This window comes from Pungitius pungitius, chromosome 1, assembly GCF_949316345.1.
Source record: "Pungitius pungitius chromosome 1, fPunPun2.1, whole genome shotgun sequence".
NCBI lineage: Eukaryota > Metazoa > Chordata > Actinopteri > Perciformes > Gasterosteidae > Pungitius > Pungitius pungitius.
In genome coordinates this window covers 16,575,242-16,602,812 of record NC_084900.1, presented here as the reverse complement: position 1 = coordinate 16,602,812, position 27,571 = coordinate 16,575,242, and the positions used below count along the sequence as shown (strand labels likewise).

The following is a 27,571-nucleotide window of genomic DNA, read 5'->3' as shown; positions in this document are numbered from 1 at the left end:
CTCGCCCTAATTCACCAAAGGAGTTGTTCAAAGAAGGAAAAATGATGCCTGGCTGGTTTTGAAAAGACCAAAAAAAAGGAAAAACTAGAAGAATACTCTGTTCCTTGCATAAAGTACAATGTAAACAAAAAAAAGGTCGCATTCTAACTCTGCCTGCTGCAGCTCGACTGGATGATGTTGCTCCCTAAATAAATAATTGTAATATGTCTCCACAGTGTGTTAGTTGGTTTGTTTATTTTGACCTTTCAGTCTTCCGCTGTTGGATGTAAAGACTTCAACACTCAGTTGTTTTTTCCTCATTCACAATACTTCATATTGACACATTTAAGTGCTGTGTTGATATTTACGTCGTGACTCTCATGAGTAATGAAGACATTCTTTGAATTGGACTTCACTCCATCCAGATGCTTTCGCACATCATTCCGTTCATCCTCGCTGTGCATTAATTTGTTCCAGTGATCAAACACACAAACACGGACGTTACGCCGTGTTTACTGTTAACGCCTCGCTACTCTTTATTACTGTAATGCAATATTGTTGCGTTATGTGTATTAAAGGCTTTGAATAAGTGATTTCTGAACCGGATTTACTTTTTCATAATTGAAAAAAAAAAAAAAAAAATGAATAAATGTAAAAAAATTTCATTCAGTACAAAACTCAAAAAAGACGTAAGCTCAGTTATTCAGATGTAAATTATTCATCCTAGTGGGTCTTTTTATACTATAGAGCTAATTAAAATGAATGTGTTAAAGGGTCGACTGGCCGTATAATAATGTTTCTGCATTTCATAGAGGTCACAAGGTCACGGCTGTCGGGTGTGTGTGAGTAAGAGAGAGAGAGAGAGAGAGAGAGAGAGAGAGAGAGAGGGAGAGAGAGACACCTACATGGTAGGAAGAGCGATGCTCTCGATCCAGAGGTTTGGTGACGAACATCTTTCCGAGCACGGGGTCGATGTTGAACACCTCGTTGGGCGGCTGGTCCGCCCCCACCCCGGTGATGCTGTATCTGATCGAGATGTCCTTGTCCTGGTCGGAACGGATCTGCATCGCAACAAAACACAGGGGAACAGTCGATCAATCGATCGATCAATCAATCAGTCTCACACTCACACACACACACACACACACACACACACACACACACACACACACACACACACACACACACACACACACACACACACACACACGCGTGTCTGCTGTAATACTCCTGGACGAGAATACACGCCCCCCCCCCCCCTCCCGAGTGTAATTTTGTCTCTCTGAAATCTGATATTGCATTATTCACTGCAAACACACACACATACACATGAACACACACACATATTGGTCACAGTTTGGCCTTTCCAGCTAGCGCGTACTCAAGGGTTCTAATTGTGCTGCTGCAGAATTGCACTTCTTCAAAGATTCATTTGAATTCAATATATTTGGGGAGAAATGAAATTGAACACATATTTACTGTTAACTGACAGTCAAGTAGAGATTTATTGAGCTCTGCAGGGAGCGCAGAGAGGTTGTGAACAAAAAAAAAACGACAATTAGACTGGAGAGCGAGGCTGTAATTGTTTGTTTAATTAGGAAAGCAACAACTGGCATCATCGCAGCAACACGTTCTCCAGAACGGGGCCCGGAAGAAAACAACAGATCCGGAGGATGCCGACCGGCCGAGAATCGTTGAATGGAAGCGTGAGACTTGAAGCAGGATGTTCTTTGCCTTGCTCCAAGGACAGAGCTCTAACAGGTGCATTAAGTAGCTCGGGCCTGTGATTTGGGACTCAAGTGCTGCGAAATTGGGAGAGTTTTTTTTTTCTTTTTCCGCTTTACACAGTCGGGCCGCGCCGAGCGCGCCATCTCCGTCCGTTAACGACGTGACAACCTTTGAACATCCGCCGCTGTATCAAAATGACTCAATCATACACTTACTGCAGCATGTGGGCACACGCTGTGCTCTGCGGACTACACGCACACACACAGGCACACACACAGGCACACACACAGGCAAACACCTTGGCCAACCCTTTTTTAACCAATGACTATTTCCGTGGAGTGCACCAGCAGAGTGAGCCTGTCCACATTTGTCTCCATCCTTCACCACTCAGGAACCAATTTAGCCACTGGGAATTCGTCCCCGCTGAGAGGAAAAAAAAGAGAGCCACACTCGAGATCCTAACGAGGACGAGGTACGGCCGTAGAGTGTGAGACAGGTGTCACGCAGACTCTTCCTGCCGGTGGAGCCCGTCATCATCACCGACGGTGCTGTTGTCACCACTTCCCCTCCTCCTCCTCCTCCTCCTCCTCTTCACCAGCCGCGGTGCTCTCATGGACTCCCCTTTACAGCTGGAGGTATGTCACCTTCCAACAAATGTGATCAGCTATGGACAACTTCCCCTGTAAGAGCACAAGAAGAGCTGTCACAGCAGCCCACTAATGCAATCTGTGTGTGTGTGTGTGTGTGTGTGTGTGTGCGTTTTCGTCGCGGGTAATCGGGAGGAGAAGCGTCAGGATGCTCTGCACACATCTCGGCCAATTGGTGCCGACAGCCATGATAATTAACGAGCCTGCAGGCAATCACATTTCAAAGGAGCCCTCGGCCCCACTAAGACACCAACAAACTCGAGCGACGTCCAGGCGGCGGCGGCGGCGCTGAACTCCGTCACGCTGCGGGCGGAGCGCGGACTCCATCCGAGCCCTCCTGTCGCATTAGGAAACACAAGCCACGATTTACACGTCCCACCTCTCACTCGCCTCCCCCCTTGGCCCCTGCCCTCCCCTCGCTCTGATCTTCACTCCTCCCCGTTCTCTCTCTCTCTCTCACTCTCTCTCTTCTCTGCGGAGGGGACAGAAGCCGTGCATGAAAAATTAAATTACTTCCATCCGCTGGCCTCGGCCGTGGCGTATGAATCCTCACCAGTTAGCAAGTGATAGCTCTCCATAATTCCATTTGGGTTTTCCTCGCCCCCACCCTTGATTTCCTACCCATTTCCAAGTTGTGGTTGAGGTGTGTGTGGGGGGGCGAGGGGGAGGGGGGGCAATTAGCTTTCCCTCCCACAACGTTCACGTTGTAAACGCTTTCGAAATTGTTAAGGGACGATGCCGGCGTCCTCGTCTGCTTCTACTAACGTTTGTGGGTGGAACATAGCGGTGTGCACATTAAAGCATGCACAAAGTTTTCTCTGGCTTCTGATTAACAATTCATGTAAAGAAGAAAAAAAAAATCCCACGGCATGCTTTTGCATCGACGGGTGCTGTGATGGAGGCTGCTGCTGCGTACGATCACTTTCCTCCTTTTGCCACAGAACATTCTGACGGAGGAGGTTGTCGTTTCCATAGTGAGCGGCTCTCGTTATCATTCCGCCATTCGGCCTTTTATAAAAGGAGAAAAACAGCCCGGCACGAGATTAGCACCAAGCAGCTAATAGCCGCGTTATTAGTTTTTATTTGAACACAGAAGCCAATAGGGGGAATTATTCAATTTGTGTTGTTTTTCCTTCCCCCTAATTGCCCTTCTCCTGTCGTGTGTTTGTGTGTCCATCGTGAGAAAGTGGAGGAGAAGCGCTCAGCTATGAGAGATGGATGGTGTGCAAGAGAGAGCGAGAGAGAGAGAGAGAGCCATGGCATCGGAAACCAGACGCGGCCTAAATGACCTATTTGTCGACGGATCAAAGCAATTCCCTTCATTACTGACAACTTGTCTGCTTCTTAAGGAGATCTTATCAGTGAGCTTAGCTCCCTTCTGCCAGGCAAAACTGAATCAAATGAGAAATTATCTAGGCACCGGGTCTTTGGGGAAAACTGAGAACAGGAGATGAAGCGCGGTGGAGTGAATAACACCGAGGCGCCGCGGCACCACCGCGGCTACTGCTGTGCAGAGGACTTCATCCTTTATGAATGCATGTGAAACGACGCTCGTTTCAGGCTGCTAGTCCCTTGACATGTGACTGATCTGCATGCCGTAGTTTAAAGGATGATTTTACATTTGAATAAGCTGTTTACATTGAGCCATCAGATATACAAATAAACACTTGTCGGCCAAATTTAACCAGTAGCTGGAGATCGTAGCTGTGCATTTAGCTGCAGCGGACTGCCAGGAGGTGGTGGAGACCAAAGCAGAGCTTAAAAAGGAAAGTGAAAGCTGCACATTCATACAAGCAGGAATAGCCACAGATTCCAAAATAAAGGTTGCTGTGTCGCACGTGGACCAATTTCATGCCACTATTCATCCACTTTCGCAAGAAAAGAAAACATAATTTAAACATCTGATAGTACCCTGCCTCGTCTAAAGCGTTCCAAGAGCAGGAAGCTTAAGGTTTCAGCACTTTCCATTTCAAATAACAAGTTTGCGTTTTTTTCAGAGGCGCCGGCGCGCTCCTCGTTTAGGAGCAGGGCGGCGGCGCCGTGAAAGCAATGATTCCGGATCAAGCCGATAACTTGAATCATCGCCCCGGGTTGGGATCCCTCTCAGCGGTGCAGTCGTGTTGCAGTTTTTACACAAAAACACGACGAAGTGAGGTGAACATTGCGAAGGACTTCAATAAAACGCAGTAAGTGCATCGCTTTGTTGACCTTGAGGTTCAAATAAATAAATTTAAAAAAAGGCTGTGATCTCCAATCCAATTGTCTGCATTCTAGATGTGATCAACTTTTCTGTGGGCCGACAGACACACGAGCAAAGGAAGTGACTAGCTATGCAAAGCGCGAGTTTTTTAAACTCTCAATGATTCGTTTTTCGGGGCGTGAGATGAATTGATCGAGTCATCTCCCGTTACCTAAAAAAAGGCAGGTGCAGCAAATTGGACAAACGGCAAACACAAGCTGTTTCTGTGCCGTCAGGGAAGCGGCCGCGTTTGTGCCAACGCCTCCGCGGGCTCGCTGTGTGCTTAACGAGCAGAGTGCGCGCTCGTTAAAACCCACCACGTAGGCGCATCTTACTTCCCTAATAACGTCCCCTTTCAATAACAGAGAAAACGCTCTGCTATATGTTGTTGTTTTTCTGTGGTTAATTGCTCATTCGCTGTCGTGCGCCCTGACAAACACCTCACACGCGCTTCTATTTCACCGGAAACAAATGACACGGGACAGCCCGTAAATCACATGCGGCTCATCAGACATTACACCTCAAAGGCGTTTAAAAGAGAGTGTTCCTTCAACTTGAATCATCTCGCAGCTTTGTGAATTAAATCTTTCCGACAGCTTCAAGCGACCAGGAGGCGGCTTCCGTTTAGAAATAGAAGATGAAGTGAAGGAAGAGACGATTTTGCTGTTTACTTTACTCAGAGAACAAAAAGGTGAGAAGTTAATTAAGAGCGTATATATCTATATTCAGCATTCTGATGAAAGAACACAGTGGGCCTGCAGAACCCGGCCTACATGCCACGAGCCAAATGTCTCCCTACAAGAGAGGCTTTGGGGGGGGGGGGGGGGGGGGCGAACCCCCTGTCTGTCAAACGCAAAAATAAAACAGACAACTTGTCGGGTTTTTGCTGTGAGTCAGCAGAGTGTCTGAATTAAAGGCTTTTCCTTTGATGTGGAGCATTGTATCTCTTCAAAAGGCAGCGCAGGATTGATGTTCGCTACCTCGGTCTTTAAAGAAAACCCACTAACTAACTTAAACATGAAACAGAAGCTGGGGGAGGATCACACCAACAGACGTTCTACGTGGTGATGAAAGAGACACCTGTTCAACGCGTGAGAAAAAAAATGCACATTTGTTCCCCAGGCTGGGCCATTTGTCTTATTAGCCTCATTTTGTCTTTAATGGTCATTTACAAAGGCTGGTGTGTAGCTGTAAACTAGGTTGGTGATCATGGAGTTGCGCGTCTTCACTCCCTTGTTGTGTTTCAATGTGGCCAAAGTCGTGATGTACAGTACTACGCCTTCGACTGTATGGACATTTCAGAATGATCACAGCTCCCAGCTCCCACACACGTGGACTCGCACATCCAAGATGCCGCCTTCACGTCTTCGTTGGGTGAACCTAATGGAGAGATAGCGGGCCTTTGTGTCTATTTGAGTGATTGCTAAAACGGACGCAGGTGAGATGATCGAGAGACCTTCCTCCGCATTAGCAGAAAATAACACGGCGTAATGGAAAGTTAAGCAGTGACTGACTTTTACAATTATTGCAGTGTGAAAGGAGGCCGCTCTTTAATAGTGCCGGCTTATGGCAAATTAGAGGTGCTATTCTCCCTGGACTTAACAATGGAGCCACTCGCCGGCCTCACCCCCCCAGCCCCCTCTTCCGGAGGCCAGGGAGAATGAAAATAAGGCGGCCCTTGTGGTGTCAGACAAAGAGCGGCCGCACCCCTCAGCTCCGGCTTCGCAGGGTTAGAGTGTCAGGGCTGCTACCTCTCTCTCTCTCTCTCTCTCCGTCACTCTCTCATTAGAGGATTGATTACATTTTTAAATCGTGCCTGTGATGGGGGCGCATGAATGTGCGTTCTCAGTCTTCGCCCCCCCCCCCCCCCCCAGCTTTGACAAGGACGATATCAAGGACCCCCCGTTACTCCCTTTTCTCTCCATCACGCCTTCATGCGCGGGAAACACAATCTGGGTAATTAGAGGAAAGAGTGTCGGCGACTCGTACCAGAGAGTGGGAGGGGGGGGGGGGGGGGCGGACAGTGGTACAGAATCTGCTGCTATCTGCTGCGGCTTTTCCCAGCCATTTACCCCCCCCCCCCTCCTCCCACTCTCCCTCCCCAAAAGCCAATACCCACACACTTCAGTACCGTTCACTTTTCAGACTCCCCTTTTCTCCTCGTCCTTCTTTTTCCTCCCTCTCACTTTCTAAATCCATCAGGCCCCAGTGAAAGGAAGAAATGCAGACGAGAGGGAAAATGGAGGGAAGAAAGACTGAGCAGGGTGGCGGGGGGGGGGGGGGGGGGGGGGTGATGAAAGTGGCTGTGAATTGACCGCATCAGCAAAACTCCGTGGCAGAGAAGGGGCCCGGGGAGTTTAGAGGAGTCGCCTGGACTCCTTCGACAGGACATCAATCCATAATTGTGAGGAGGAGAAGACATGTGACCGTCCCGGGATCCCAAGGAAAACCAAAGGGCCACACATATTCACTCAGTGGACACGTCCACAACCCCGCGAAGTGGGAGTCGCCAGGTGGACGCACGCCTGAGCTGAGCACCCGGATGTGAGCGGGAAGCTGGAGGAGGGACGGTGTGCAGGTGGAGGGCGGGACCAGCGTCCACGTTGTCCCGACAAGGCGTTGGGCCGCTCCCCCGTCACGCTGTTGCATGCTGGGGGTTTTCAATAGCTGCACATTTACACACACACACACAGCATTCCTCTAAGTGTGTGTCAGAGGGCTTCCCAGGATGTTCTGGCTCCCACCAGCCGAGCGAGAGATTCTGCTTGGCGAACTCCACCGCAGCAAGAGTCCAGCTGTCATGTTGACAAATGGACCTTGGAAGAGGGAAGGTGTGCGTGTGTGTGTTTGTGTGTGTGTGGATTCACTCCTGTGAACACTCCCAGGGTGACACTCACGCAGATGGCTGGTGTGCAAGTTTTTTTTTCATTCTTTCTTGTTGTTTCTTCTTTCCAAAAGCAGCTGGCATGTCGTCCATTGATTGATAGAGATCAGAGAACGGATCAGAGACGGCTGAGGTGAGTTTCCGTGAGAGCGGAGCCCCTCCCTCCCCTCCTTAGAGACGCGACAGCTTTAGAACCAACCGGCGCCGTGTGAGGAAGCGGCGTGCCTGGCGCCGTGCCGCTTTTATGGACAATGCGGCGTGTTAAAGCTGGGAGGAAATGTGCTTTTCCTCCCTAAAAAAAGAAGAGCAAATGAAAATGTGCAAACAGCATCGGTCCAAAAATGCTCAGACCCAATGAGAAGATTAAGAACGGGTCATAAAATAACGGCGACTTTTCATCCAGAGCGGTTTCATCTCGGGAGGCTGTGAAGCAATACATTGCTCTGGGAAGCATTTCATTCCACAAGAGAACACTGGTAATGTATGCTGGCTTGTTAATGTGTGTTTGTCTGTGTGTGTGTGTGCAAAAACATGAACCCCCCCATGACGGTTTTCATTATACTCGCATGAAAAGATTGTGACTGAGGCCTTTCATTTTAAATGACAAAGTAAATAGGATCAGATTATTCTGGTGCAGGCTTCGATTTAGATTTTTACCTCTAGGAAAGAAAGCGCCGGAGAGAGTTGGAATTGGAAAAAACACCAGCACGTTAGAGCAGATTACAATTTGACATCGCGCGACATCCAAAAAGCGCTTTCGATTCAATTCAGCCGTACGCCCGAGGACTCCCAGTTGCCTTAAAGTCTGAGGCTTTTGTTTTCAATCAGAATCCATTCGTTGGGTCTCACTCTCTCACACACAGGTAGGCGGGGGAGCTCTCACCCGATTGGACGTTGTCTCGTTTCTTCTTCTCTCCATCCGCTCCTCGGCGGCCGCTCTGTGCGAACCGCCGGCGACGTGTCCTTCCTCTTCTGACCGACCTTCTGGCACACCCCGTCCCCCCCCCCCCCCCCCCCCGTCCCCCAAAAAGGTCCCTCGCCTCTCACGTTCTTCCAATTTCACCGCGCATTGTTTTTTTTTTCCAACGTCTTTGCGAGGGAGAAGAGACTCTTGGCTCGCCTCCATCGCGCCGAGCCACAGGGTCGCCGAGGCCGACCTCCAGGGGACCCGGCGCGGGCTGTTTGTTAAGCTGTTATTTATCTCCTTCATAAAGTCCCCCTCATCTCCTATTAAAGAGCCCAGAAGTGTTGCCCTTGACTCACTCATAACTCTGGCGTCTTTTGTTGAGATGATTTACTGTTTAATTTTACACCGGCTGAACCCACGAGGGAGAGGCCGCCTGATGTCACATCACGCGGGAACGCCTTGGGAGGAGGGATCTGTGAACATGTGTGCGTGCACATTTGTGCACATCTGTGCCTGTGTCAGCGAGTGGTGGGTGGCTGAGCAAAAGTGATATTTTTTGTTTATGTTGTGTAGTTGTTGTGTAGATTTGGAAGTCGCAGCATGCGCGACAAGGCTACAAGGCTTAATATGTTTGCATTTTTTTAAACGTAGCGGTTAAAAGCTTGATGAACATGTTTACCCGGGACTTCACGCCACTAATTTAAAAATAATGAGATATTAAACAGTGAAAATTACATTTCAGTCTCACTTCCCTGAACACAAACAGGAAAACAAAGGGGCAAACGCTCCTGACAAATCTATAAATGAAGGGACAATTTGTTCTTCTTGTCATTACCAGGAGATGGTAGGAGACGCCATCTCCTCGGGCAGACGAATGTAATTGCATTGATCCCACTAATTCCATTGGAGGAAAGGAAATTGAGTTTATACGGTATTTGTTATGGCCAGGACGGTAACTGTCTAACGAATGGGGAGCTGAGGGAAGAGGATCGGGGACAAAGAAGTCCCGAGGACGCCGATCCGTCCTCGCCGCCTCCCACCGTCACCTCCTCGCGTGCATCTAGCGCTGCACGCGCTCACCTCTCCTCGTAAGGGCTGCGGTGACACGCTATATGCAGAAAGAAGGTCTAAATGCTTTTATGCTGGAATGTTTCATTAATGATCCGAGTCCGTCAAAGGGGGGACGGATGCGAGCGTGTTCCTCCGCCACAAGGACTCCATTAGCCGGAGAGACAATGGGAAGCACTCTCCGCTTCCTCCCGGGTTTTACTCCCGAAAATCAAAAAGTCAGGACGGGCTTCAACCCCCCCCCCCCCCCCCCCCCCAGCCGACACTACAGCGGACCTTTATTTTTTTAAATACACAAACAGGGTATTTCAATTCAGTATGTTACGCTTGCACACTCCAGGGGGGGTGGGGCTTGTGCATTAATAGGAATATACCAAATGTCCACTTTCAAAATCAATCAAAACAATCCAGCCAATAGACGAGATGTGAACAGAGAGGAACTTCTCACTTTAACATGTTTGAAGCAATTAAGTTAAATCACAGATTGAATGAAGTTCAAACACTTCAACGTTCCCTGAACATAATCCGCGAATTCATATCAGCTCTAATCTTGGGATAACGATCTAATCTGGGGTTTGAGGTAATCCACATCATGAAATACATCTCCGATGTGGCCTCGGCTTGTTTATCTCAGCTCCACTCCTTCTGCATTTTATTTAACCCAAAGCATTGGCTGGACTTTGGCTCAGACACCGAGGTGAAAGTTACTCTGAAATCCCCCCCAAAAGTTGCCTTCTGGCCGCCCTGGGGGGGGTTGAGTGAGGAAACACCTCCCCTCGGTGCGAGTTCTCCACCGAGGGGAGAACGAAGCTAAAATAAACATGAAGCCCAGAAAATGACTTCTGCTCAGTTATTTCACTGGCCAAGCGTTCCACACAACGGATCGGACTGTGATTCTTCAATGTCTGGATCGTGGACTAGCTGGAGAAAAAAAATACGTTTTCTTCTTTCTTCCTGGATGAGGCAGACATGTGAATAAACAAACCCCCAAAAACAATGAACATATATAAAAGCAACACGTGCTTTGCTCATGCGTGTGTGTGTGTGTGTGTGTGTGCTTGGTCGTGATGGAGTGAGTCTCAGCAGGAGGGAGCGGCGACCCAATCACAAGCCCCTCCCCAGCTGCTTTTACTTTCTTTTCTGTTGCTCTCTCGCGTGGTTTCTCCAAATCCTTTCCGATCCGCCCTGTACAGCACGCTGCCCGTTGTCCCTGCCCTTTTTCCTTTTGGATTTCTTTGGGTTCCGCTTTTTTGCGCGTTGTCTCCGTTGTCGGGAGAAGCGCAGCGGCCTTTAAACGCCGGGCAAACGTACGCACGCGCACAGACTGTGTGGGAACCGGAGCGCAGGTGCGACGGCGAGGCGCAGTTTTTTTTTTTTTTTTTAACATTCAGACTCCGTTTTGTTAGGACACGATTTCTAAAGCAACCGCAAAGAGGGAAAGAAATTGCCCACAACAAATGATTGGTGTAAAAAAAAATTGCAGGATATATAATGGACCTCTTTGACTCTTTGTCAGTCAACGAGGGGCTTTAGATAAGCACCCATTCATCTGGTGCTTCGGTCAACGAATGTCCTGCGAGGGACGCAGCAACAACTCTGTCTCAACGACAGCTGGTGGACAAAGAAGATGGATGTGAAAGAAAACACACACAAAATAAGCATTTTCAACCCCCCCCCCCTTTTTTCCAGCACCCAAAAGTATCGGCATTGAAGGAAGCGGGGGGAACCGGCGCTTCCAGCCAATATGAGGACACTTCTGTATCCGATTCCGAGGTGTTTGTAAGCTTGTATCGTCTTAGTGACTTTGTCGCGGGCCTGAAGCAAAGCCTTGTTTTGGAAGGCGTGCCCCACGCCGCCGAGGGGGGGGGGGGGGGGGGGGGGGTTAATAGCGACGCGGCTGTGTTCAAAAACGGATGAAATCTAAAAACAACTTTCTGTTGTCAGAATAACACAACAACCTCCCCGGAGGGGAGCGAGTACCTGCAGCGCCGACCGCTGATGGCCGCCGTCTAGCGCGTGAGCACCGGGGCATTTGTCATCGTTTGCCTCCTGTCGATATCGTGTGTGTATTCTCCATCCATCCACACGCCGTTGATGATAAGCCCACGAACGGACGGGATGATAAATGGATCGATCGCCTCCGTACGGACAGAGGTGCATTGAATGTATTGTATTATTCAAACAAATGGTTGCAACTAACCTTCCATTTGTTACTTAGCAACCCAGCCATAAGTTGATTTTACTCCTGCTACTAACGGTGACATTAAAAACAAGCGGTAGAAGGAAACTGCACCTGTAAAAGAAATACTCCGTGCATATAAAACAAGATTCTCCCTAATAAAACATTTTTCTAAGTCTCCACTAAACCTTTTTTGTCTCCTTTGGCTGTAGCCTCATATGATGTATGATCATATGACTGATACAGTTTCCCAAAAGCATCCCAATAAACAATGAATAATTACAGATGTTCCACTAATGCTACCGCAGAACGAAGAAGGCATTTCGCTGGGCCGACATTAAGGAGTAGCTCGTCCCGCCCCTCCATTCTTTCTGCTGACTGCTGCTCTAATGGAGGGTTCAGGGAGTTGGCTGGTGCTGAGGCAGGGGGTGGTCGTGGTGGTGGGGGGGGGGCTACGTTGAGTCTTTATTTACCCGAGCAGAAGAAATCGATGCCCCTCTGCCGTAGGAGAAGTGTGCGAATCAATGGGAGGTTTCAAAAAGCCTCTGTGAAAAATCAATGTCCCTTACATGCTATTGATGGCTGTTTGGCTGCGGAAGATAGCGACAAAGAACACCTCTTTATTGTGGAAAATGACTCCCCCCCGTGCTTTGTTTTTAGTCTTTCTGCATCCCTTCCTCTCTACTTCCTAGGAAGCCGCCTCCCTCCGCATTAGAGCAAGAATTCCTTTTTGTTAAAAGTTGTGCACCACTCACGTCCCTGTGTGGTAAGTTGTCTGTCTCATGCATTTATGCACGTTGTGTCAAGAGCCTGCTGCTCTGCCGATGCCGGGCATGTGCCACTTGCTCTCTCGCAACCTTGTTTTTTTTTTCTTCCCTTTTTCCCAGCGCAGCAGTGCTGTCTGTCACCCCGGGGGAGGACGGACCAAACAATGCGACGTCCGTGGAGCTAATGACGAGCAACGCGCCGAACACCTCTCGGCCGCCGGAGGCCGGTGAGCGTCACCAGCTGAGGAGTCTGGGGCAGTTGTTTCAGAGCAGCTATTAATAAAGAAGCAGTCGATAACGTAACGTGAGGAGGGCATGGGGGGGGGGGGGGGGGGGACGACTTACCCTTACCTAAGCAGTCAACTTTTCCCTCGGGCCATCAGGCCGCGAGCCCATGGGCGCCCCTCAGTCCTGACACCTGCCCGATCCTGTGCCCGGAGACGCAGGTGAGGGCCGCTGTCACCCCGGTGACGGCCGACTTGGTCGGGGGGGGAGAAGAGCGGCGAGAGGACGGCGGGGGGGTGGAGGTGGGGGGGAGTAGGTCCGGTAGGTGCGTGTCACTCAGCGTTGGCTGACAGAACAGCCCATTAAGGAAAAAGGGAGCGACTTCACAGGCCATTAGGGGAGGCGTCACACAAGCGCTGCACGCGGAGGAGCACCGGGTAATGGCGCCGCCGGAGCGAGACAGGGGAGGACACCGGAGATAGAACCCCCCCCCGGGCCCTCGCCCCCGCCCCCGCCCACGAGCTCCGTTGAAATGGCCATTAACACTTAATGTCAGGAGGGTGAAAAATGTCCATCCGTTGGAGTGCTTCTTTTTTGTTATTTTGGCTGAGATGAAACCTCCAGCAGAGCAACAGAGGGCCGGGGAGGTCACAGCACAAACCATAAGTGAAGGAAAGACCATTCTCATGCCATCAAACCACCCCCCCCAAGCAGTCTCCTTGTTAAAACCTCCAGTCCTCCGTGAGGCGGCGCATGCCCTCCAGTCATCACTAACGAGAAAGATGGGAGCCTGAGAAGCCCCCCACCGCCGCCCACTAGCCCCACACGGACTCATTTACTGCACAGAGTGGGATTGCGTTTTGGATGCACACGGTACTTTGAAATCTTCCCGCCCTCCCCTCTGAACGCTTGGTGACGTAGCCCCACTCGGAGGGCTGGCGGGTGGAGGTGAGTCGGGGCCACGCTCTGACGCCCGCGCTGCGAACAAAGCAAAGCGCTCGCTAGAACTCGCCGCTCTTTAAATGGTTTGGTTTCACTGTAAAGAAAAGGATCATGGAAAGTATCTGCAGGCAACTCTGCGAGCCTTTCCCCCGGGGACCGGATGAAACGCAGTGGAAAAGCAAAGAACACAAACAAAAAATGGCTTCTTTTTGCACAATTTAAGACCCAATTTAAGACCCAAAAGAGATGAACGGCGGCGGGTTCTGTAAGCGGCGAGGACAGAGCTGATGGCTCGATGTCCCGGGTGAAGGTGCGGCGAGCGAAAGCCCTGGTCTCCTGGAATGATGCTTCTTGATGAATAACTGCACACACACACACACACACATGCAAATTTCCTTTCGCACAACAACACGTTTATTAGAGTTCCTTCTTCTTTGGAGCGGCTTACACAGGCCCGACCTCCGACCCTCGGCATGTTTATTTTTTTGTTGCACTTATCAAAACGAGCTGTTCTGCAGGAATCTAATATGCGGCGCTGGTTTGTTGAAACCTCGAATGCACAACGAGGACTTGAATAATGAGCCGAGCTGCTAATATCTGTATATACTGGGTTATTGAGACGTTGGCTCAAGTTCATTGTCCATGTTCTGACCTCTGATTCATTACCGCCTCACATCCTTAACGAGGGCTTTGGTGGGGGGGGGGGGGGGGGGGGGGCATAGTACCGGCTTTTCACACGCAGGAGGCCCAGAGTCACAGTCCCACAGCGAGGATTCTGTGACAAATCGGATTGTTGCAAAGGAGCCGTGAAAAACAGCCACTGAACTTCGGGCGACCTCTGTGAAATAGCCCAGCGGAAGGTGAAAATACAGGAATATAAACACCCCCCCCCCCCATGACGGACGTTACACTGTGGGAGAGCTGAGCTGCTCAGGCGCTTAGCTAGCTGCCTCGTGCCTGATGGGAACACTACACAGGGCCAAAGAGGGTTCTTTATACCCTACTGGTTTGTGGGTGTAGTGACACAAAGGCAAAGCTAAATAATTATACTACATTTAAAAGACAAATGAGTCACTCACGCTGACGAGCATCTGGGGGGAACGGCCCTCGCGAGTTCTCGGCCACGTTGATGGGCGGGATCACCCAGTCCCTCTTCTGCCTCCGCAGGGCCCCGGAGCCGCCCGGCCTGGAGCCCGAGAAGGTGATGACCGGGGGCGGGGCCTGGGGCGCCTCCTTCTGCTGCTCCCTCGCTGCGACCTCCCCCTCCGTGACCTACGGGGGACGGCACGAGGCTTTGTTTAGAAGGCGGGACATGGTGTTAATGATAACAGTCAGTGACGAGGCCCCCGGGGGCCTTCTGTCGTGAAGCAGGGCGTCAGAAACACATCAGGGGAAACCGATAAATATATTTGAAATACTTCCAGACCTTTTAATTCCTCCGAGTGCTTTTCCCCCCACCCACTCCCGTTGTGCGGCATCTCTCGTTTGTTCCTTTCAACCAAACAGTAATTCTGTCACCACTGTAGCGACGCATGGGACGTTGCCATGGAAACAGAGCACTCCGGCTTCCACCCAATTCACCATTTCACTCACTTCGCCGGGCTGGATGACTCACTTCGCTCGACCGAGGGAGGGTTAGTCTCTCTGTTAATTGGTTATCAAGGAGCTTGGTAACGAGAACGAGGATCGCTCAAACGCCGTCACGGTCCAGTGCGACGCCGGCGAAGGACGGCGTCGCACCGCGGCGCGCTGTCGCCTCAAAGATGTGGCAGGTGCCTTAGAGGTACTGAAAGGGTTCCCGAAATAGGCGGCAGGGGCCCGTGACGGCTCTGCACGGGACACTGGCATCATTAAATGTGGGAGTTCTTTGTAAAAAAAACAAACGGGAGTTAAGTTTGCCAAATGTTGCGTCACGCCACCTTGATGCGTCATACTTCCGAGCGCTTTTGAACAACCTGCGAAACATCACGGGGGGGAAAGAGGAGATTGCATCATATACTGATTCATTCAGTCGAATGAAGCTGTGTTAAAAATGCCATGAATATCAAAAAGAAGAATATACATTATATATACTGTATCCATATTTAATAGAGTGTTTATCGTGAAGCTAAATCGGAGATGGCCAGGCGCCGAAGCAAAGCTTTATAATTGATGTTGAGGTGTAATGTCTTTTACCATTTTGGTGAAGCTACAAAGCAATTAAAGAACTCATCACGCTGAGAAAAGGTAAATCGCACACGTGTCACAGCAAGCCAGCAAGCCCCCCCCCCTGTATATATCACGCTGCCTGTGGCCCGATCATTAGTTAACGGCGATATTCACAAAAGCTTGAAGGGAAATGACTTGTGCGATTTGTGTGGGTTCTTTGTCTGTCTACACGTGAAGCCTCTGTGAAGCCTGCGTCTGTGTGTGTGCGTGCGTGGATGAGACCATAAAGTATGGATTTTGTCAACGGCGCGCATAAAAAGCCTATTATCTCGTACAGCATTCTCCCGTCATACACCCCCCCCCCCCCCCTCAAAAAGCGTCCCTGCAGCCGGAGAGCAACGACCACCACAAACCTGTCGTTTTGAAAGATGCTCAAATAAGGAGCTTTGAAAGGAGCCAATTTTCTGCCTCCTCGTGAACATTAACTCACCCATGAGTCGGGGGGGGGGGGGGGCAGCGATCTTAGATATCAGCCACCTGAATGAATGACCTCGTGCTGCACAACACGCTGCGACCGAACTGCATCGCCCTCCCTTAAGGACGCCGGCGAAGCGGGTGGGAAGCGTGTCCTCCAGGGTTCGTTATCGATCTGCTTCTTAATCCAAGTACATATCCACGCCTGCTTTTTAACTACCACGCAAGTCCCTGGGGAAGTGGTGGTGGTGGGGGGGGGGGGGGGGGGGGCACGGGAGACGTGCTGTGTACAAGCGACATAAAAGGTTGCAGTAAATTGGCAATCTGGAGAGCCGTTGAGGAGGCTCCCGACAGGTCTCAGGCTTTACGAGCCAGTTAAAAACACGCCGACTGCTGAAGCCGTGCATCGGTTGCACTCTCTGTCTGCATCGAGATCCCCTGAGACCACCTACGCCCCCCCTCTCCCTCCCCCCCGCCCCCTCACGCCCTTCTTTTACAGCGTTATTTTTTCCCCCCCCGACTCTCTCCTCCCAGTCAGCGGGTCTCGACAGCTCGTCTCAATAGCAGTGATTCCTCCAGTTTGGCCGACAGTGAAACGGCAGCACGGAGCCTCGCCCCCCCCCCCCCCCCCCGAGAGCCTTGCAACACCAAGCGGGAGATGCATGTCACTCCTCTAGGTTTCTTCTCTTGACTGGTGCTGTACATACAGGGAAGTATGTGTGTATTTATATATATATGCAGAATATTAAGGCATCGGCCTTGAGGCATCCTTTCCTCTTGTGTTTAGCCACGTGTCTGCCTGTGCATCTGCCGGGTCAAGTGGTCCCGTGATAGATCCATATTGTAGATAAAGATTAAACAGTTGATGACGAGAAGCTGGTTCCGGGTACTGTTTTACAAGAGAAGAGGTGGTTCAGTTTGATTACGGTTAAGATGAACTGAATATCTAGTGTGTGTGTGGGTGGAAGGGTTTTCATGTCAGAAGGTTACAAAAGAAATCCAGTCTCGTGTATTTGTGAGCATAAGAGAAAGAGGTCCAATCACCACACATTTACATAATAGCAGTGGTATTTTTTTTTTTTTTTTTAACAGCACCGCCGATTCTTCGCCTCACACTCTTTGCAGTGCGCGTGGCCTCGCGGCTCCTCCCCAGCGGCTGACATTTTGTGGAGAGGAATAAAGCGCGACGCAGGCTGTGCGGCGTTGGGAGACGCCGGCGGCTTCTGGCACACGTTGAAAGTTTTAGCTCGATGGCGCCGACGAAAAGTGTTCTCCCTTCACCTGCCTCTGTTCTCGCAGGGTTTCGGGCTCGTTATCCGCCGGCAGGAACGAGGCTTTCACAGGGCTCAATTGGCTGGATGGACGCCCAAGAGGAAAGAGGCAAAATGTGTCAGGTAACCCGGCATGTGGTGTGTTTTGTGTTTGTGTGGGTGAGTGGGCGGGATAGAGGGGGGGGGTGTACATGGGCTGAGTTGTCATGTTTGGTTTCATCAACCAGACGCTACATTTTAGAAGTCGTGTACTGTGGAATCCAGGGCACTTAGAGTAAGGGAGCTGGAGGAGCCCATGGAGGCAGGGGGCCAATAAATGGAACTCTCCGTTTAGATGAAACACACATTTAACGATGATATGTGGCCAATGCGTCCACGTCGGTATCGTCCTCCTGGGGGACAAGCGGCCGATTCTGATACTACAACTAAACGGGGATTGAACTCTAAACGTGTAGGCAGGGAGACGCCTTTGTGGCATTAAGATGACGGGAAAAACGAGCGAACGGATGAGTCGTCTTCTCACACGTCGGGCAGAGACACCCGGTCTGTTCGGCCGTGGCGCTGAGCTTGTTTGATCGTCTACTATTTAAAGGTGTAACCAACAGCTTGGGAAAATGCTGTATTCAAATATGATTTAATCAGAATACAAACATTTGCGAGCTTAAACAAAAAACGTGTTATTTGCAAAACATGAACAGAGTACAGCATGTTCAAATTCTATTTATTTTGGCCACTAGGGGAGCTAAAGCCCCTCGAAACTAGATCACTCTCCCCCTGCTCTCAGAGGCCTCCTCCTCCTCGTGTCCTCTGTCCGCTGCACTGTGTGACGAGTTCACCCAGACATTCCGGCTATATTCGGGTGTGGGGGAGGGGCGACCTGTGCCCAACGCAACATGTGCCGTGTGCACAAACAGGGCTCGTCAGCCGAGCGGGGGTGAGACAGATGCGAGCCGGTGTCTTCTTTTCCTCCAGAAAGAGGACGGCTCGGTGTGGTTTACTGCAGGGGATGGCTGCCCCACATCCGGCCAGTGCGGAGGAGGGGGGCGGGACATGTTTGGGAGCGGGTGAGAGGGTGTGAGGGGGGGGGGGGGTGACAGAAACAGATGTGGCTACCCCATCCCCTCCCCCTTGCCTAAATAAGTCATGCTCCAAATCCTTTTACCTACAGGTACTAGTGAGTTCCCAGAGGAGAGCGCGCAATGAAAATAAACAACAACAGAGAAGCAGACGGAGAGAGAGTCAGAGGTGTGTGTGTGTGTGGGGGGGGGGGGGGGGGGGCTGAAGTTTTCACATTCCAGAGGACGATAAAGGATGGGCTCCAATCACAGGAGGCGTTACGCTCAAGACAAAGACACCACCGCCACGCAGGCCTGGATCGCCCCCCCCCCTCTGTAACCTCCATGCCACTGCCTGCCCCAAAACCCCTGCACGCTTTGATATTAGCCCGCCCCCCAGCTACCCAAACGTCTGGAATCTACCATTCAACGGGGCACGCCACAAAGCGCCGTTTCCATCAAGAGACGTCACATTTTGTTTGTTCAAAGGCGGCGGCCCCCGTTTCGACCTCCGACCTCGGACCTCCGGGCCTCGCCTAGATCCTCAGCGTCGGTCGACCCGCTTGGACCTTGAACCCATCACCACACCGACCACGCACTCATCCGGAGGGGGGGCTTCCCGAAAACCAAAGCGTGGGAGCAGAGGCCAACCTCCTCAACCTGGATGGAACGTCCTCTGCTGGACGACGTCCCGTTTGTGCGACGACGGGCGACCGCGAGCCGCCGCTTCCGTTCGTTTTGGCCCCGCGACAAAGAAAACCCGGCTGGAAGCTTCTGGCTTTTTAAAAAAGAAAAAAATAAATCTGCTCCAGTCAAGAGTGAAACTATTCATTAAAATCACCTGTCTGCAGTCAGAGAGGCTTTTAGTTGATTCTATTTTCATCTGCTTACACCACACACACACACACACACACACACACACACACACACACACACACACACACACACACACACACACACACACACACACACAAACACAAAAGTTCAGGGCTTATTAGGAGTTAGATTCTCATGTGAAGATCTTTGTTTACATATCTGATTCATGAGCGCCAGGGTGTTTGACTCTCCGTTCGGCTTAGCGCTGCAGTAAAGGGCAAATGCAAAGTGGAATTAAGTCCCGCGGTTTCTCTGTTCATTTTCACCTCCTGTAATGACAAGAGGCAGCTACATCTGTCTCCGAAACACGACACGCACGCGAGGTCCCTTCTGCACGATGGGGCCTTTTTGAACTAACTGTGTTTTTTACAGATTTGGGGCGCCACAAAGCGCTGACGTCCGTTCCGTTTGCAAAAAGTTCTCCCGAGACTCGATCTTCCCCCCGCATGGCGACACCGAGGAGAGCGCGTCAGTGACCACGGGGGGTGGGTTTTGCCGTCCAATCTGGAACTTGATCAGCACGTTGTAATGACGGAGCGGGGGGGCTGATCTCCGGCCGCTCGGCCCTCGGCTGACCCCCCCCCCCCCCCCCCCGACGGATGTTTTCCAATAACAGCTTATGGCGGAGGGGAATCATACTCTTCCCCCCTGTGTGATTCCATTCACTTTGAGCCATGTGCCACTGCTACAATGCTCTCTCCCTCTCTCTCTCTGAAGCCCTGAGGAGTTCTGACCTGATTCTTGGCGGCTGCTATCACCAGACCACTGGAGAAAGGGCATCGCCGAGAAACTCTGGCACAGTAATTGGAATTTTGAAGCATGGCGTTCGCCCCCCCCCCCACCCAGTCGCAGCTGAAGCTCACCTCGTTTCCATGTCGCAGAGGCGACGGCGGGTCAACCGGGGCCAGCCGGACCACGGTCTCCCAGGCCTGGGCGCGCGGGCCGCTCGCTCTCAGCGTGAACCGGACCGGCTCGTCCAGGCGGGCCCCGCCTCCCCCCCGGGCGAAGATGGAGCCGTCCGGCCGCGCGCCGAAGTCCGGGTCGCTGCTCCGGAACACCACGGCTCGGTTCCCCGCGCAGTCGTCAAACTCCACTGCGGGCGAGAGGAGGGCAAAGGTTAAACGTGGGGGAGGAGGGGTTTAAGGAGAAAAGAAAGACGGAAGTCAATTTGCACAGAAGGCTGATTAAAATGACATCTTCTCCCTCAGTGAACATTGTAAACATGAGTTAATGTTCTCAATCTTTAGTTTCAAGTCTCCTTCAATACAGCATGATGTTCCTTGTGTAAACCAAGGACGCTTTTAGAGTTAAATAGACCATGAAGCAGATTATGCCTCAGAGTACGGCAACACATTATGAAAGGCCACCAATGCCATTTAAATGGGATTTCTTCTTCAACATGTCTGGGTTCACTTCCCTTCACACATTGGAGGTGGAACTTCACCGGCTGCACAGTCTCTATTTTACGCCCCTGGATAGAAAGATTGTATCTTGTATCGTGCCTCGTTCAACGCCGGTAAATCTCAACTCTATTCTCCATTAGTTCAAAGTAAAAAACGTCACCAGGATCGTTCTCTCCGACTGCATTTTGGAAGAGAACAAACAGCGACGTGACGCTTTAGAGTTGGTCTGGATATTTGTAGAAGCACCAGGCAGAAGGTCTGGTTTACATTTGAAGAGAGGTTTAAAGGAAATACCTCTTCTGCATAAACAGTACGTTTATAACCATGAATAAAACCCTTCAGTCGATTATATGGTGATTCCACTTGTCTCAATTGAACTATGTTTTTTTTTCTCCCCCTGAGTGACAAAACACTGCTTTTAGCTTCTAATCCAAAGGCCAAATTGCTGCACTTGTTGGTCCGGTGCGTCCCGTCCTCTTCTGTCTCAACCTTCGGCTGAGATGAGACATATGAAAGCCATAAACACTCGGCATGTCACTTCACTGTCTCGCTTTGGAATAAATACTTAGGCCAAAAACAGCTTGTAAATGTGCTTGAGGGATTTTTACAGTCACACTAAACAAACAAAACTCTGCAAGGAATCTTATTTCTAAACACAGAAGGGATATCTGTAGAGCATCAGGTCAATTTTGTTTATAGAACCATAAAAATAAATCCACTTTCACAACTGACACAGAAAAAGACGCCCCACAGAAAGTGTGAATGAATGTTTCACCGTAATATTCACATATAACATCAAGACATTTTGTGCTAACAACAAGGTTGTTTTGATTCATTTCAATATCTGGATTAAAATGAGGGATAAAACTAAAGCGCCAAACACAAACTAACGGTGGCTAACATGCAGCAAATGAGCTGGAAACCTCCTTCACAACGGGGCGTAAAGCACGATAAGAAGAAGCTTTTCAAGGAGACAGAACCGTGGGAGTAATCGCAAAGGAGGTGAAGGCAGGAGAGACTTTCCACCACATTAAGGGGGAACCGGATCGTGTCTAAAATGTGTTTCATAGTTCCAGAGAAGACAGGTCACGGCCAAGCGTAACCCACACCCCCCCGCCGTCGCCTCCTCCCGCCCTCCCTTTCCTCCCGGGGAGGGATTACACCGTCTAGATGGCACGTCGTTGGGTTGCGGCCCACTGTCGGCTCCATCCTCTTTCCACGTGTGCGTGGCGGCATCCGGGAGGAGAACTTTTTTTTTTTTTTTCCTTCTGGCGCCCGATGTGCCCCGCGCTCGAGCCGGTGCTCCTCTCTCTCTCGAAAGCAAGACGATCAGACTGGGGGCGGGGGGGGGGGGGGAGTGAGGGGGCGGGGGGGGTGGGGGGGGGAGTGAGGAGACGGGACGGATTAGATCAATTCGAGGAACGGAGAAGCCGTCGCTGCTGATCAAGTCGTTCCTCTCTGTTGCGAAGCCGAACATTTCCGACCCAAACAAACCGCTGAAGAAGAAGTCTGCTCGCCCCTTTCGTCTGATCCCAATCCGTTCCCTTCATCGCCATTTCTTTCTGGTTAGATCTGGAAGGTGGGGCAACAAACACGCTGCCTGATTCTAATGACAATAAGAAAATCCAAACCTCGGGCTTAGTGTCAGTGGACAGAAACACAACACGAGGCGAGAGGCTTGTTGTCCGTCTCGAGGAACCCGATTGGCACAAAAGGGTGGAAAGGAGCTGCAGCCGCTGGGACCTCGCGGCGTCCGGTCACGGGCCAGGAGTGCGTTTTTTTTCTTCTTCTTTTCAGGCCCGCGAGACGCAGAAAATTCGGTTTGGCAACGCTGCATAGCGCAGCTCAAGTCAGGTGACCAGGCAAATGTGACCGGGTTGTGTTTTTTTCCTTCTTCCATCAGTGAAGGGTAAATACATGCGGAGAAGTTAATCATCTCGGCGCAGGCCCACCCGCCGCTGCACGAGGACATTTCCCTCGCTCTGCCCTTTCCGTCCCGAGGAGAACGCAGCAACCGGTGGAAAGGTCAGACCAACCGGCAACAGGAAAGTGGAGCGGCGGAGCTTACCGCTGGGGGGGGGCTTCAGTAACGACCTCGCCACCGCCTCGGATGAAGGAAAGGACGACGCGGCACGGCCCGCCGCTTGTTAAGCGCAACATGCGAAAGGGTCCTTTGAGTGGGGAAAGAAAATCTTAAAAAGCCCAAACGGGTTGAGCCCAAAAAAACGGGGTAAGCGGTAGTGCACGGCGTCGGAATGCGCTGAGTCCCTGTGGACGGGCCGGACTCACTGCACCGGTACCCTGGGTGGATCGACGGGCACCCGCAGGGTCCTTGTCCTGGCTCCAATTACGTGAAAAAAAGGGAGGAAAGCAGTTCCAATTTTACCCCTCAGTCAACACAAAAACAAACACACACACACACAAATTCTTCCCCTCACAGTCGGGTCGATACTGCTGTAACAGAGATTAGAAAACGGGCCGACAGCAGAGCGACCGAGCCCAACGCCACAGCGCTGCACATTAACAAGTCGTCTGAACCAGGTTGCACATTGATCTGGCAAAAGCACACAGGCGCCGCAGTGTGCCCCCCCCCCCCCCCCCGTCTGGACAATGCGAGCAGTCACACCCCCGGAAACCATCGAAACAAATGCACCCGGCGCTCGGTGACATGGCGCTTTGAGTGTTCCCCCTCGGGCGACATCCGAAAATCTTCTTCTTTTCCCGATTAAACTTTTCTTTCCCCGCCCCCCTTTTTCGAGGAGACAAGGACGAGGAGGAGAGCGACGGTGAAAACAGCGGTGACCTTCCAGCACCGTCCGCCGGACAACCTGACAGGAAGTGACAAGTGTTGAAAGGGAAGGGAGGATGCAGTCTGGGGAGAGAGAAAGAGGTGGGGAGGGGGGGGGGAGGTGAGAAGAGAAGGGGGAGAAGGGAAGGGCAGAGAGATTGATGAAACCGTGGAGAGTGTGGCTGTGTGTGTGGGGCGCGGGGGGGGGCAATCAGGAAAGTGAAAAAAGGCGGGTTGCCGTCGCTGAGGAAGCTGTTGGGATGGTTTAAAGTAGGGTGCAATGGACGCATGTCACATGTCACACTGCGCAGGAAAGTGCAGGGAGCGCCCCCCCTCCCACCTCCTCCTACAATCAGGCCCATTGAGGACAGGGGAAGTACAAAGGCGAGGGGGAAGGTGACGGGGGGATGCCGGCTCTCTCTCTCTCCCTCTTCCTCTCGCACGGCCACGTTGCGATGGATGGCGACCCTCAGATGCCTGTTTAAACAGGTTAATTGGGCCACCCCACCCCCCCTCCCCCTGAGAGAGATGGGGGGACAGATGGGTAGATGGGTAGAATAGGGAGGGGAGGGGAAAGAGAGCGAGACAAAGAGAGAGAGCGACGGGGGAGCCGGAGAGATGGAAGCGGGGCGGATGGCGAGAGGCGAGTGCGGCCGCGGATCAGAAGCGGGGGGGGGGGGTGGATTGGGGGAGTGGGGGGTTGTGTAGCGGCCCATTGAAGCCGGTCCCGGGGAGTGGTCTCGCCCCTCCGATCCTTTCATGAAAAACGCTCGGCGATGGCGGCGATGACGAGATCCGAACTCAGTGTGACCGTCTGGGCAAAGGAGTGTGGAGACGACACATCAAACCCACTATGGGCTTTAAGGCCTGTTTCATGCAAACACACACACACACACAGGCTGAAAAAAGAACCCACACACCGAGTGCTTATGACTTAAACGTGCATCAAAGAGCTGTTCAAACCAGCGCCGAGCGATTCAATTATCGGACTGTTTTATGTTTTTACTCGGTTTATACTACACTGAATGAGCCGCTGTCTGACAACAAAGCCACGAGCGAATTAAAAAGAAAATAATGAGGTGACGTGACGGCTAATGTTAAGCACAACTTTGTTGTTTCTCTGCCTCAGCGGGGAGAGAGAGGGGGAGAGAGAGGGGGTGAGAGAGAGGGAGAGCTTGAAAAAGAAAAGGCACAATCTCATTAAATTAAAAAAAAAAGAATGCTTTCATTCCACCCACGAAAAGGTCGTTTTAAATTTCAATCATTCCTGCACTGATTTCCTCTAAAAACGAGTCCGGCGTTGCTCGCGCAACTAATCCGTCCCGTGCAGTGCACCACTGGTGAGTGGGGGGGGGGGACCGCCATGTGGAGCCTCATGTCAAACGAAGCAGCTCGACCCTGTGCTTTGATGGGGAACACTTCGCTGCTTCGCTTTCTCTCCAGAAGACTAGCATAAAGCGTCTTTAACCCCCCCCCCGATCAAAAACCTCTCTTGGCAGAGAATCCAATTCATGTAAAAACAAATGAATTATCCTGGGCGAGCATTGCGATTGGCCGCGCTGGAAGCGGAGGCGCTGTTGGGTGGCTAATCGAGGGGGCTGATGCTGCCACTCCGGTCGAGCGGCCTTGGAGGGGGGGGGGGGGGGTGACCGGTGCTAACAGGCCTGCTGATGTCGGAGCTGCTGGAGACCTGGCTTGCATGCACTTTGTGCTCAGCTTTCAGACCCGAAGGTCGCTGCTCAGTGGATCGGAGAAATCCACACCGGGGCTCGGTTGAGGGGAGCAGTTTTGGCAAGAAAATGGATCTTGTGCATCTAGTTTTCACATCTCAAGGCGACAGGATCCGTGGGTGTTTTTTTCTTCCAAATCCTCATTACAGTAAGAAGGAAGGAGCTCTCTCACGAATTAAGGCCAACAGGAGTAACGGGAGGCAGGATCAAAACGGCCGGACAATAAACCCAGATGGTTCTACTCCTCAATCGTCATGTACGTGATAAATTGTGTGTTTTAAAGGCTATGAGGGAAACACACAGAGATTCATTGTGTGTTCATTGGGGGCGGGGCGATATGTCAACAGTGCATTGACATTACGAGGCACAAGGACACGTATCGGCAGAGACCAAACAACGACCACAAAGGCATCTTTCTAACGACTGATTCGTATTCCTCCAAACGAGCACGGAGGAGCTTGGTTGGCCTTTATCAATTCTCCAGGTCTGTACTGTGGAACGTCGGGTTCTGCAAACAATCAGTGTGTTGCCTCCTCTCAGAGCCTCAGATCATTTGACCGTGATGAAAATATCACTTTCGTGAAAAGTGACTTTTCAAACCAACATGAAATTTGCCGACTATTCCAACTGCAAGTTCTACATCCGACCCATCCATCGCAATACGTGCGAGACGTCCTCACACCATGAGCTTCAGCTTAATCAAATCCACTCTGGTGTGATTCGTTGTGGGATATTTTTACCAACTAGAAACTCCACACCACTTTCTTTCTTCTGCATTATGTGTTTGTGGTGAGACATAAAAGAAGAACGGGAGAAGGAGAGCAAATCATGTCTTTGGGCAATTAGGGCTGGCTTTAGTGGTGATTAGGGGAGAAGGCAGGGAGGGAGAGGGAGAGACAGAGAGAGGAATCAGGCAGAATAAAGCCTCTCCCAGGAAGAGAAAAGCCCCTTTGTTGGAAAAACATGGAGAAATAAAAGCAGTAAGAAAGTAAGCACAAACTTCTCCAACTTTTCCACAAAGCTGAAGTCTGTCTGGCGAGTTGAGTGGCTGTGGAGCTCACACACACACACACACACACAAAATCACACACAAGGTTAACGCAGTCAAAAGATATTTTACCCAGCATGCCCTCCCAGCAGTCAATTGGCCTTTTACCCTTCCTCTTTGTCCGTGGCTACAGGGGGAAAAAACAGCAACTCTAAAACGCTCTTGTGGTTGCGGTTCTGAGAGTTTTCCGGATCGATACAAATCAAATGACATATTTGAAACAAACACTACGTCTCAGGCCTCGGCTCAGATTTTGGATCACTGCTGCGGCAAATTGCGCAACGGCCTACAACCCTGCAACAGGGGATCCTCCCAGTCTGAGTTTGGCGTGTGTGTGTGTGTGCGTGCGTGCGTGCGTGCGTGCGTGCGTGTGTGTTTGCGTAACGCGCTCTGGCGTCTGCAGGACTGCTCGTGGTTGGTGAGGTATGAGAGAAGATGTTGGCGGGGGGGGGTGTTGATATAGGATGGATACAGACTGAGGATGGAGAAGGGGGGGGGGGCGTCTAGTCTCTGACGGTGCTCAGTTTACTCTGCTGCCGTCAGCAATTTACATTAAGCCGGCTTCGCTTCCATGCATTCTAATTTCACCCTAACGCAGGGGTCCCCAACCCCCGGCCGGCGGACCGGTCCCGGGCCGCACCACAGGGAGAATGAATATATTCTCTCCTGATTCCGTGTGCTCGGAGCTCTCGTGTTATCAGGGAAGTGTAAAAATGTACGCGTGTGTCAACTGTGCGGCACAAACAATGATGAAGACGCGGCCGTATTTACGCTGTTTTGAGTGCTGATGGAGCTGCTGCCAGCTGCTCACCAATTGGCATGGGTTGCAAGAATATCCTGGCATCCGTTTTTTTGTCCCTTCATTGCAATAAAATCACAGCTGGATCATTCATTTTCTTTGCGGGGAGGGGGGGGGGGGGAGGGGGAGAGGTTCATAAAGCTGCAGCAAACCAAAGTTCACACGTATGATGTCATAAATCCCGACGAGACGCTGTTTAGTTTGCCAGACATTTATGGCTGGGTTGATAACGGCTTCCACGGAGAAGAGCCACTCCTCCTGGCGCGAACGAAGCGACCGACACGAATAACCACTGAAGGTCCTGCAACAAAAATCCCCGGGAAAAATACAAAGGGAAAATTTGCTTCCCGTTTGGTGTGAAAGAAGGCGTACTAATCCCCCCAGGAAAGCCAGTCTTTATCCGCTACTCTAACA

General features: G+C 51.2%; 1 protein-coding gene across 1 annotated transcript in view; it reads right to left on the bottom strand.

Moving 5' to 3' along the window:
- The window catches only part of LOC119221964 (cadherin-4-like), a 159,613-nt gene that overhangs the window by 22,980 nt on the left and 109,062 nt on the right, over positions 1 to 27,571 (bottom strand). Inside the window, 4 exon segments of the mRNA XM_037478235.2 lie at positions 885 to 1,040; positions 14,645 to 14,662; positions 14,664 to 14,837; positions 20,253 to 20,482. Of these exon segments, the coding sequence (XP_037334132.2) occupies positions 885 to 1,040; positions 14,645 to 14,662; positions 14,664 to 14,837; positions 20,253 to 20,482 (578 nt within the window).